Source organism: Vitis riparia, chromosome 16, assembly GCF_004353265.1.
Source record: "Vitis riparia cultivar Riparia Gloire de Montpellier isolate 1030 chromosome 16, EGFV_Vit.rip_1.0, whole genome shotgun sequence".
Taxonomy (NCBI): Eukaryota; Viridiplantae; Streptophyta; class Magnoliopsida; order Vitales; family Vitaceae; genus Vitis; species Vitis riparia.
The window spans coordinates 14976799-14990345 of record NC_048446.1 but is presented as its reverse complement, the minus strand read 5'-3'; the positions used below and the strand labels follow the sequence as shown (position 1 = coordinate 14990345).

Sequence of the window (13547 nt, the reverse complement as noted above, 5' to 3'; positions counted from 1 at the left end):
ATAGCGTAATCAAACCTTAATAAATAATTTCGATTATCTCTTAGATGGTCATCAATAATTTAATCATGTATTAGGATTTACTAAATAGTCATTATCAATTGAAGTTTGATTTTAAAAACAATTTTGGAATGTTTTAGAACTAAAAAACTCAATAATTTTAAAAGAGTTTTACATGTATAATAAAGATATTTTATTGAAAATGAATGAACTTTCATGAGTTCTAATCAAAAGTTTTGGCTCTCATCTTCTAAACCTTTTAAGATTTGTCCTCAAAGTACATTTAGTTAAAGAAAAGTTTAGAGATCTTATAGGCTATGTTTGGTTCCCGAAAAATGCGAGAGATAGAAAATCAGGAGGAAAAATGGAAGGAAAGAAAAAACTAAGAAAAGGAATATAAATTTTTTCACTTGTTTGGTTATCTATGAAAAATTCAGGGAAAAAAAAAAAAGAATTCATTTTCTTTTGTTTGGTTAACCATGAAAAAAAGTTAAGGAAAAATAGAAGGAAAATAAAATCAATAATTTGTCTTAAATGATTATCAATTTATTAAATAATAAAATAAATTTTATGCTCTTATTTTCTAAAAAATAATTATAGAAGAACGCGTTTTATGGGAGCCCATTGTTCAATAACTATTGAAAACTTACCTTTTTTAATGGTACCTAGCATTCTTTTTTTCTTCTTCATGTATATACAGTTCAACCCTCTCACCCTCACCATACCAATATTTTAAAAATAAAATAAAACTCATGTGATCCCAGAGGCAGCCTAGAGCCGTTGATTAAACTCATCTTGCATCTCATCAAGCACAACTTCTGATCGTGATCCATCCAATGGTCCAGACAGCTTCGGTGGAAAATGTGTTTACAATTGGTCAACCACCTGATCTCTTCTCCTACCTCGAAGTCGTACAGACATACGGCGCGTCGCCATTGATAATCGCCTCCCCGAACTTCATCACCAGCAGGATTTCACGAATCAGAACTGCCGATACAGGCGGGTATTCTGACACTTGCGTATGCGTTTCGGACCACGAAACGTCAGTTTCCAGGAAATCGAAGAGACCCAAAAAGTGAAAGAGCGAGAAAATGAGTTTCCTGATGAAACCCAGAGCAATACAGCCACTGCTCCTTCGCCGTCTCCAACAGTTAAACAATGATGGAGTTGTCGAAAATGCGCTGCAAAGTGGTCCCGACGACCGCCGACGGCGACTCATCTGAGAAGTTTGATCAACTTCTCCTTTCCTCCGCCATCTACAACAATGAAGATCTCGGTCCCCTCATTCGCAAAGCCTTCACTTCTGGCAAGCCGATACCACCCCGATAAAATTTTCCCCAACTTTTCCCCTATCTTTTCTCTTATTTTCCTCCTTATTTTTTAAGGAAACTAATAAGGAAAATATTATGATATTTTCTTTAATATTTTCCTTTCTATTTTTTTTCCATCGTAATTTCCATGTCACCCAAACTAAAGAAAATCATTTTCCACATGATTTTTTTTTCCTTCCCTTAGCATTTTCCGGGAACCAAACATAGCCATAAGGAAACAAGGCAAAGAGTAAAAGAGCTGATGATGGACGGAGGAAGAGCGGTAAGGGTGGGTCCTCCTATAACTGATTAGTCTCTCAAATAACCTCCACTGCAACATCTTGACTTGGAAGTGAAGCCCCTTGAAGCATTGCCCTTAGTATAAATTATAAAATAGAAATTTATTTGATTGCTTTTGGTAATTTTAGTGTGAAGAAAATAATTATATTTGATTATTAGAATTATTGAAAAATTATGAAATTGTGGTATAATTTATAATTTATTGATATGTGGATTTTTTTTTTATAATTATTGGAATATTTTTGATAATTTTATCATGGAAAAATAATTATATTTGATTATTGAAAATTATTGGAGTTGTTGGAAAATTATGGAATTTTGGTATATATTATGTTTAATTGAGATTTGAATTATTAGAAATTTATTTGGTTATTTTTGGTAATTTTAGGGTGAAGAAAATAATTATATTTGATTATTGAAATTATTGGAATTGTTGAAAAATTATGGAATTGTGGTATGATTGTAATTTCAATGATATTTGGACTAGTTGGAAAATTTATGTGATATTGATAATACTTGTGAATGAGGATAATTAACCTCATGACATTCCATTTGCATTATGGTTGTGTGAAGGATAAAAACTACGAAAAGTGCATGAAATGGAAAAAGAAAAAAAAATAGTAATGAAAAGTAAAGGCCCGTGTGAGGCGAATTAAGAAGAAAGTGAGATCTCTAGGGTGAAAAATCCAAAAGTTTACCTCCGGAAGACTCCGAATGGGAAGCGTATTTGGGTGCGGAAGCGTGTCCTTCGGTGAAAGCCCGAGAACGACAGTGTATTGTGTGATTACGTGTAAGCATTTGCATCATGGTTGCATTTGGAAGAATGATTTGTATTATTTATTAAGTGTATGTTTGAATATATTATTCAAGACTAAAATGACTTGTTTATTTTGTAAATTTAGAATGGTTGATATGCTAGACATATGATTGAATAATGAAAATGACAATTTTGATTGATTTAAATTTGTATGGTTGGAGTTTCCTTTAGCGTATAATGTAAAAGTAATATTATGTTTTGGCATATGAGTGTGTTATTGACTTAGAATTTCTAACCTATTTGGGTTTAACACACCCTACTGAGCAACGTGGAAATACTCACCCCTTTATTTTCTAAAATTTTTAGATGCAAGTATAGTTTCAGAGAGACCACAAGAAGTTCAGGAAGTGTTCCAGAAAGCAAGAGAATCATAATAATAGTTGTTTTTAAATTTATATTACCCTTTTTATATGTACCAATTTGAGTAATATGGGCTTTTGTAAGTTAAATTATATTTTGTTAGTTTGTAAAATATTTTTGGAAATATTCTTTTTGACTTAAAGATTATTGTAAATATTTGAGCTCTTGGGTAGAAAGATGACTAGTGGATTTATTATACTTGTGAACAGGAGATAGTGTGATGGTTGGTTTTGGAAAAGTAAAATAATATGTTACAATAAATCTTAACTTAATAAATTTATTTAGGATTAAATGCTTTATTGAAAAAGAAAAAAAAATTCAAGGTGTTTTGATTATTGCCAACGTGGATAGGAGTACCCTTAGGGTCAAACCCTTGACTTGGGATCACGAGTGGAGTTCTGGGTTGCGCAGAATTTGGGGCGTGATACAACTTGTTCAAGTGTGTTCATTCTCTCTTAATGGAGTTAGCCATACCTGGAGAACAGAATCCTTCAAAGTTTATTTCAAATTGAGATTGAAATCAATAAGCTCCCACTTCTATCACACAATAGATGACAAGTTTTCTGGTATTATTTCTGCCCAACAGGTCCTCACAGAGCCGAAAAATGCTCAATACAAGAAAATGTTGAGCATGAACAATGTAAGAACTTGTCAATTGCACCTTATTGGAAGAAACATACCACTCTCTCTTAAATTTCTAAAAATCCGAAGTTTGTCAAATCTAAATTTGAAGTGGGAAGAAAATAAGAAAACAATTTCTAGGAACGGTTACCAAATAGTCACATATTTTAGTTTGATTTTCCTAAGACATTTATTAGAAAATTTTGGGTTTGATTCCTCGTCATTTGTATTTCACCAACCAAAGTCACATATTTTAGTTTGCCTTTTTCTCTCCATCAAGAGGCACCATGCCAAACTCAAAACAGATGTCTCCCCCTTCATTATTCCTCTCAGGGCATTCCAACCAAATAATGCAGGACCCAAGCGACCCAAATAAGGTGAAGAAATGGATGAAGAGATGGCTTATAGACCGTTCACTTGAAATGCACGCCCAACCAACAGTTAACAGAGCTCCATCCTTGACTATTTATCAGAAGTTAAAATCCCCCCTCCCCCCAACTCTCAAGCAACAAAAAGTTTTTTTTTTTTTTTTTTGTCAATTAAAAAAATGACGTAGTATTATATATTACAAAAAAAAAAAAGTCACTTCTGGAGGATCCAAGCAGATTTTATACAAAAACACCTCTCGGAATCTCTCCACCTCAACCCAAGAAGACTGAACACCCTTCATAAAAGATGTTTTACCAATCTTTTTCACTTCGTAAACATCCCTTCCACAATCCTTCCACTAAAGTTTCTAATGGGTGGGCCATAGATTTCCAAATGCTCCTAAGGATTCCTAAATTTTCATTATTTCATTATATTATAATCGGTTTGCCCATTCATCCACAATTTTTCACCATTCCCTGTTACCATTTTTTTCCCTGCTTCTCATCTTATCTCAAACTTCAAATGTTCTAATTTGTCCAATCTGATTCATTCTAAGATGCAAATTAACCACAAACAGCAGGACAATTGTTCTGGTAAATTTAAATCCCTGAGAGAGAACAAGTTCCTACATGCATTGTCATCAACAAGGTAGAAAACAGAAGGTAGAACTCACTTTATATTATAATTGTAAATAAGTCCCCTTTTGGTACCCTTCGTATAAGTCCTATATACCTTACAAGACCAGCAAATGAAACTAACTTTTCAGAAATTGGAACAATACCTGGATGAATAAAGAATATGAAGGCGGCATCTGAAGTTTTACGTTACCCTTAACGAAAGTAGATCAAACCTGCGAAAGGCAGCATCAGAAACATTAGAAGCATAAAGGAGACCGATCTTTTTTTTTTTTTATGGTAGGCATAGTTCATCACTTGATTAAAAGAAAGAGAAGAGAACAGAAGAAAAGAAATAAATAAAAGGCGTCATGATATGATATTCATACATGCTAGCATCAGAAACATACAGGAGTTCACACTGAGAAATCACAACCATCCAAATCTGGACAGGAATTGAGGATACTTCAATGGTTATTTAGGATAGCAATAATTTCTACAGAATGCAGAGGGTAAGAAAAATGGTCTCACACAAGACAAGAAAGTTTCTTATCAAAAAGTGGAAAACAAAGGGGGGAATAAAGAAAAAGAAAAAAAGAAATATGGTCTCCAGGAAGATAATTAGATAAGATATTACATAGGCAACTGAATCTTATTTACCACTATCTTCAACAAAAAAACAACTACTTTCAACACTTTCAAAAATTATTCAAGAAGAGTTTTTGGTTCACTATCCCACTTTAACTTGGTGAACAAGCGTTTGGACCGCTCATACCCCTTATATAATAGAAATATTTGGTTAAAAGGGATGAAATAATCCCCAAATCGAAATCTAACACTTCTCATGTTTTTTTTAGAAAAGTAACAAATTTTTAACATAAATTTCCTTTTCTATTTTAAGTATTTACATGTAGGTTTTAGAAGAAAATGTTATTTTTACAAGAAAATAATGAGGGTATTTTTGTCTAATTGATAGCAAAACATGGTGGGATGTTATATTTAAAAAATCGGGTTTTGAGAGGCCATTTTAATCAAATAACCCTATATAATATAAGGAATGAAATTTTCATATAGAAAAGCTCATCAAAATGTCATCAACATGGACAGACCTTGTAACAACATGGACAGAAGTGATAATTAAATATTAAAAATCATACATGCATCATCATTTGTTTTACATTATTGACAACATTTGAATTAAATAAATTATAAGTTCAATATTAAATGTATCATCATTTATCTTATTAATCCTATTTTAAAAAGTTATTATCACTTCACTTTTAAAATTTTTATATTTATCTTTTTAATTTTGAATGTCTTTATTTAAAAATATTAAAAATGTAAATTTATTCAAAAAATACTAAAATATAAAAATAATAATAATGAAGTTCTAATATTTTATAAATTAAAATTAATTTGATAAGATAAATAATAAATTATATATTAAGACAGATATATCCTTACTTACCAATATTTTTCTCCTTAACCATACTTATGTCAATTACACTTATAAAATAACTTTAACATGTCTATTTTTACTTATTTTATTATTTTTTGGAGTTTTCCAAATATTTTCATGAATTTTGAATAATTTTTGTCTTACCAACGTTTTTCCGATATTTCTGATATATCCGTAAAATTCAAGTACCGATATATCCTTGTTTACTGATATTTCAATCATGAGCCTCACATACATCAATAGTCTAGTTTGCCAAATCAATAATGGGTTCAGTGTGGAGTCAGTCAATCACATTCCCATCTATTTCTGGTGGCTTGTAAACTCTTGATCTTGGTTTTTTTTTGGATAGTCCTTGTTCATCCTAGGTTGGCTAAGCGAACTGTAGCTATCAGCATGCGAAGCCAGTTAAATAGAATAAGACTGGCTCTAGGGGAACCATTAGAGAAGTGAGGGGATGATGCAGGGTGTGAGTTAGGAAACAGAGTAGGATCAGGCTTCTGATTGGGTCCTCTGCGTGATCAGGGATTCGAGTATTTTTGGAAGTGTTTGTAACGAGGAGTCATGAACCTGTTTGAAAACATTGAAAAGTAAAAGCAGAGCTAGCAGAAGCTCCAAGAGGAGAAGACTGGGCACAAGCTCAAGGAAGCATTGTAGTTAAGGAAGCAGGCATCTTCCATTAACTCTTATGAAAGGGGCAGCAGGAGTTCTGACATAGGGATAGAGAAGCCAGAGAGAGAAATTATTGTGGTGCCACAATGCTTCTATTTTAACTTGGAATTTGAAGGGTTTGAATGGTTTTCTTCTAATGTGGGATAATAAGATGTTAAAGCTCAGTCCATTGTTCAACTGCCACTAGAGAGAATGAATGTCAAGGAAGTCACAGACTGCTTTAGGGCAACCTTTGAGATTGGCATGGCTTCTGGAAAGATGCAAGGAGATATCATCCTCCCTGAAGGCTTTTGACTTGCTGAAGTGGGCTGCCAAAGTAATCAAGCTAAGAGACTTGAAATCCCCCAAGGACAACTGGAAACAAGGTCAGGGGCAGTTCAGTGTTGGTGCCAGCAGGCATGCTGGAAGGCCTGATCTATCCAGACATTGGTCAAAGAGTTACAACGATGTGGTGAAAGAGAACAACAGGCCAGAGCCAGCAACCATGGTGAGGTTGAACAGCATTAGGACAGAGATTTCTTGCAATATTTTCAAACAGCATAGAGGATGAGATCTTTGAATAGGTGTTTAATTGAGAGGCACGAGGATTATGACAATTCTATCTCTGACCATGAATGCCTTAGTAGCCATTTATGCAATCCAGCCTCCCTCTTCTAAACTATTACTTGGAGTGAAATTCATGTAAAATAACATTAGTTAGAACTTGCAGAGTCTCTAATCTGAATCATGACATGCAGTAGTCATATATGAAGTCCAAGATGAATCAAACAAACAATTAGTAGATCCAATACTAGAAAAATATAAGTGGGTTTGAACCTGAATAAATGTAAATTTTATATTAAAAATCGCAGCTCGAAAAAATTTGAAATAAATAACTGAAAATCAGACTAACAAAGATTGATCAAAAAATAGAAAACAGGTAAGGACAAAATTTATCATATAAAAGACTAGGATTTTAGACAGCACATGCTTGATGTCTTTCTTTCCATTTGAGAAAAAAGCTGCTTCCTGGGAGTTTAAAAGAGGAAGCCAAATATAACAGTCGAGGGAGACAAGTCAAGGAATTAGGTTGGACAACCTGAGGCAAAATTCTGTTGGTAGAGCCCAATATTTGCTCCATCCACAATAGCTTCATAATCAGCATGCTTGTCCAGCCAATCCTGTTGTAAAATTAAACAAAAAATGAGTAAATTAAGGAAAAAGGTACCTCCAACTAAGTTAGAAAAAAAAAAGTAAAATAATGTTTGCAAAATTGCTTTACACTAGAAAGAATGAAGATGAAATCTACATGAGATCTAACAGACAATATACACAGAATTATTCAGGCTTTACTGCTATATAGAATGCATATCTTGCATTGTTCAATTTCTTCCACCTAAACTATTAGTGAGTTTAACTACCACATCAGGTACAATCATCTCCAAAGCAGAAAAACTTTGAGTTCTATGAAGAATTTGTTGGAATGAAATTCCCAGCTCAAAAGAATATTAAAACCCCAATAAGCATATTTTGGAACTTGGGAATCTCAAATCCCACTGTCCAAAACTTTTTTCAAAAATAAAACAAGGATTTACAAAGATTTTGGGATTCAAAATCTGTATGTCACTTAACCCAGCCAACTTGGAAGGAAAAACTAATCTAAATTTTCTTAAATCATTAGTTGTCCCCAGCTTGTTGAGAAGGAAATTCTTAAATAAAAATGCAAACTCTGAATGACAAGATAAAACAAAATTAAAGGTTTATTTGCATGTCCCTTAAGTTAAAATCAGATTTCACAGAATTCAGTCATTTGAAATAATATAAATCTAAGCAGCACAAAGTGAACATACTAAGACACTAAAAGTGTTTAAAGGGACAAATGAGTGACAAGCATTGGAATCAGCCAAGTTGCCAGTATCAAGTTGCAGGAAAATCAATAAGCACTACCTTCTTAGTTATGGAAGGTCACAACCATGTTTTCAGGCACTAAATGTATTTTGTTTTTTAATAGGTATTATGAGACACTAAACACCAACACAAAGAAAGTAGATCAGTAAATGAAACAAATTCAACATTTCAGCAGCAAAGAATAGTCTGATTTTAAATTCCAATTCTATGAAATCTGGAAATCTTGATTAGTGTTCACTGATACATGGAACAAATCTAATGCAACTAAACACACCCAAAATCAATTAATAGAGGACATGATCAGCTCCAGCTTCACCACCCAATTATTCCAAGTCTTGATGTTTACAAAATTAGATTGGAATGCAGAGAAAAAATGAAATACAGTCAACCAAAAGAACCAAGGTGTCCAGTCCATTTTACACAGTTTAAAAAACTCAACTTGGTTTTATTCTCACTGTGGGTCTTGGAAAGAGTGGAAGATTTTGCTTAAGATGAAGTACTTTATAAAGCAAATGTCAGCATTTAAAGTAGAGGGTCTTTTCCACAAGTTTCTAAGCATCCAAGCATAGCTGAAGTATAACCTTCTAAAGAACACAACAAAAAAATAAATGAATCCACAAAACTTTCACTCACCTGAAACTCCCGAAAATTGGACCGGACTTCCCTTTCCATTGCCATGGCCGCAACTGACTCTGAAAACGTCTCCGTCTCAGGCCTATCAATGTCAACAGTAGCCAACTGCTCCCTGCAAGAACCACATTGGCCACTCGAATCAACTTTGGTTCTACAAACCACCCACTTCCCTTTACCGATCCACCCTTGCCCGTGCCAACCACCTCCGTTCTTCAATGCCACCTCTTCAACCGCACCCAAACAACAATCCACACCGCCCACCTCCGAAGCCGCTTCACCGCAGAACCAACCCTCAATAATCTCCGCAGTCGACTCACTGACACTCCTCACAGCGGTTCTCAGCTTATGCAAATATGCATACACCTTATCTCTTCTCCCCATCTCCGCGCTCACCTTAACAGCGCGACCAGCTCCGGCTCCTCCGGATGCACCCCCATCGAAACCATATGCTCCTCCACAACCCACGCCTTTTCGCCTTCCAAGTTCGCGCAAAACCAGAACAACGCGGGCCCATACGTCCGCAGCCGCGGCGAGAGCTCATAATTCACCATTGTTCGGACCACCTCGAACGCGAGATCCCCGTCAGACTTCGCGGTGGCCAGGCTAGCGACGGCGGTGATGGTGGCCTCGTTGGGGGTGACGCCGCTGTTAACCGCGTGATCGAATATGCGAAAACCATAGTCTAGGGCTAGAGCTTTGGAGGAAGGTTCATCGACTGATATAGTGCAGAGATAGAGAAGAGCATTGTAGTGGTAGTGAATGAGACGGAAATTTTGGGGACTGCGGATTCGAAGAGTGCGACGGCGCCAAAGAGATCCTACGCTTGGAGCAGGTGTCGAGGTCGAATCGGAACATGCCTTCTACGGTTGTTTTATTGATCTTAAATTTGGTTTAAACCAATTATGAAAATATCAAAATTATCAAAATATTTATGGTTGGATTTTACAAAAAAATTTAAGAATATTGGATGAAAATTTGAGAAAATATATTAGTAAGATGAAAATGGATTAAAACCCGTAAAATATTTATAAAAAAACCCAAAAAATAATAAGTAATAAGTAATAATATGCATTTGGAAACTCGTAAAATATTTTAAAAAAACCAAAAAAAATGATAAAAATAATTGAAAGTAAAATATTTTTAAATTTGAAATATTAAATAAATTATATTTGGGTCAATAGATTTAATGGATAATAAGCATGTTAACAAGCTTTTTACATGTTAAAATATCATTAATGGGTTATCTATATTAATTCATTTATAATTCGATCTCACTCATTTATTAAATAAGAGCAGTTTGACAATGTGTGGACCCCGTATTTTGGCTCATGCGCTTCCACTCGATGGCGAGATCGATTTTTATTTGAAAATAATGATTTTATTTATTAGAAAATGACTTGGAGTCGCCACTTATTTTTGTTTTATTTTAAAAGGGTAAACAAAATAAGAAAGAAAACCTTAAGTATTACTCCTCACTTGGAAAATGTGGTCTATGAAAAACCTGATTGGGCTCGAGGGTCAGGTTACTTATCGGGAAGGTACGGTAAAGACCGTAGCACCCCTCTAAGTCCCTAAAGTCGGATCTCTACTAATAAAATGAAATTGACAGAGCAATCAATAAGAAAATGAATGAATACTCAGATTGATCATGCACATATGAGTATCAGAATATGCATAGAGAATTACCAGAGTGGAAGTGGATGTGTACCTGAACTACGAACAAGCAATGCGTCATCATAAAAATGAGGTCAGTGTACCATAAAGAATATAGAACATGTCGTATGCATCACTAAACAGGACAAGGAATCATCAGATATCACAATTCGCTCAAATTTATTTTTAGAGAAACATCCAGTAATGTTGGGCCCCCACCAAAGCCCATTTATTTTAGCATGGAATCAATTTCATAAATTCCATCGCTTGAAATTATGAAATTGAATTCACGTTTATTTTAAAACATTTAAAAGAATATGGGAGTTACGAAAATTACATGCCAAAAAGAAGAATGGCATCAACATTTTATTAACAAAAATGGATTTTTGGAACCTAAAAAAAAATGCTAAGGATGAAAAAGAGGAGAATTTGAAATTATTTTTAAACAAACCAAAATCTGGAAAATTATTTAAGAAATGGGGATGTGGAAATTATTTCTTAAAATAGAAAGGAAAAAAAATGTAAGGAAACCACGTGGTCAAAAGTGGCTATGCGGCTGGACATGTGCATGTATGGGACCAAGATGGGATGATGGGATTGGCTATGAGATAGCCAATGAAATTAATGTAGCCAAGGAGCGACATGTTGTAAACTTCTTAATGGGATCCACTTCTGTAAAATTCAGCAACCTTGAGACAGAGATTGTAATCCTTTACCTCGCTGTTATTACCCAAGGATGCCATGTGGACTAGCACCATTCCATCATCAGTATCACCATTATCATTCCTATATGAATCTTCCACATCTGTATCATCCACAATCCAAGCAGCCTGGTAACAGATGCAGATACAAAGCTTAATGCACATTCTTCAAACTTCAACTTGGAGCAGCCATCTGTTTAGTGATACACTGTAAGTTTCCCATCACCCCAACAATATTATAATTCATGCAAAGCCCAACGGATGGGAAAGAATAGATTGCAACCAGCCCAATTGAGTAGCTATTCCTGAACTAGAATCTTGTTGTCACCCTAGAAGATAGTCCAACAATTCTAGTTGGAAAACTTTTTACCTTTTTTGCTTATGATGCCTTCAGTGCTTGGAATACAAGGCAAAGGGGGGGACTTGGCTTGAAGCATTCATATGCCCATGGCATGTATTTTTCTGCGATATTTCTGGCACATATTTATAGTTAAAGCAGATTCTCTCTTTTTGTCAGCAACATTAAAATTGAAATTTAACAAATCCAAGACTTGCACAAAATTTTCAATAAATGAAAAATATCACAAATATGAGCCACTTTCTAAAAAAAGAATTAGCAGCCACTTAAATCAGGAACATAGCCAGCACCTTTCAGAATGCAAGTCACTTCTTTGATCACCTCGTATATCTGCTCAGTCTGTTTGTGGGATTTATCCCCCATAAGGAAGAAGTGCACCTCCCTTTGGACCTCAATCCGACTATATCCAGGCTCATTTCTCATCCTTGATTCCCTCATCGCTCCTCTAACCTCCGCAACATTGTCCCACAATCCAAAAGTGGCATAAGCATTAGACAAGACAAATTACTTTCCAGCGTTTTCTGGTTCCAAATCAAAATATTTCTTTACTGCAAACCTCAACATGTCTATGTTTCCATGCACCCTACATGCCCCAAGCAGAGCACCCCATATCATTGAGTGTTCCCTGTAAGGTGAGTTCTGAACAAACTCAAAAGCCTCGTGTAACCTCCCAGTGCGTCCTTCAATTTTTCTAACTTCTCCTCAAATGATGAACGTGGAATCCCCATTACTACGTCTCCAAACATGTCTAGAAAGCGTCTGTATGAGTCATAAACAAAGCGCCTTCCATTTTTTGCAGCCAAACTAGCAACTACTTCATCGTTTAGTCCAAGGTTGAGAATGGTGTCCATCATTTCAGGCATGGAAATCGCAGCACCAGAGCGAACAGAGAGGATGAGGGGCTTGGAAGGGACTTGGGCAGCCATGCAGGTGTTAGGTTCCATGGATGTCGAGAGGTAGAGTTAGGGATATGATGATGGAACAAATTACAGAACCAGTCACTTGGCGCATCTTGGGTATAGTCACGGGTAGTGTAAGAAGAAAAAAAAAAAGGTTCGATGTGGTTCATGGATGGCATGAAGGATGGAGGTATGGAGTTAGAAATAAGCTAATGAGGCGGTGGAGATATAAGTATGAAGGGCACATGGTATTAAGAAGGGTGATATGCATGGGGGCATGGAGAATGGGTATAGGTGTGAGATAGGAAGAAGAAGAGAGTGAGAAAGAGAGAGAGGAATTTTATTATTTTGATAATACAACACCTCTGCTATATATATAGCAGAGATTAGAAAAACAGAGGATAACAGAGTTTTAACAAAGAAAACGAAAATAACTAATGCTGTTGCAACAAACTAAACTACTAGTTGTTAATTGCTACTTTGCCTAATTTGCTCCCTCAAACGAAGCCTCTAGGAACCACTGAACCTGCTACTACTTTGCCTAATTTGCTCCCTCAAATGAAGCCTCTGAGAGCAAGCCTCTGGGAGCCACTGAACCTGCCACCATAAAATTCAATCATTCAAGCTTTTTACCACTCAGTAGAAGCAATCAGACTTTCAAAAGGAGATTCTGAGAACATCCCAGCAACACCAAGCCTAATCTCCATTCTTCAGATCAAGAGAAGTAACAGTAAGCTTTTCACGCAGCTTGTCAAAGAACCTGAAAGATAAAGGCTTTGTGAACACATCTGCAACTTGATCCTCAGTTGGTACATGATTGACCACCAACTTTCTCTCCATTACTTTCTCTCTTACAAAATAAAGGTCTAACTCCATATGCTTAGTCCTCGAATGCAAAAC

General features: G+C 35.3%; 1 protein-coding gene and 1 pseudogene across 1 annotated transcript; both read right to left on the bottom strand.

Annotated features, from left to right (window-relative positions):
* Window positions 1-768: 768 nt before the first annotated feature.
* Window positions 769-1216, bottom strand: LOC117933301. The gene is made up of 2 exons (XM_034854671.1): window positions 917-1216; window positions 769-846 (listed from the first exon to the last, which is right to left on the bottom strand). Exons 1-2 carry the CDS (start codon window positions 1214-1216, stop codon window positions 769-771), a joined length of 378 nt encoding a protein of 125 aa, XP_034710562.1.
* Window positions 1217-7580: 6364 nt separating this feature from the next.
* Window positions 7581-12186, bottom strand: LOC117933300 (annotated as a pseudogene).
* Between the last annotated feature and the right edge of the window lie 1361 nt (window positions 12187-13547).

Coding starts and splice junctions, on each gene's coding strand:
- LOC117933301 (XM_034854671.1), bottom strand. CDS start 1,216: ATGAGTCGCCGTCGGCGGTCGTCGGGACCACTTTGCAGCGCATTTTCG. Junction 847..916: donor TCAATGGCGACGCGCCGTAT/GTCTGTACGACT, acceptor TTTCCACCGAAG/CTGTCTGGACCATTGGATGG.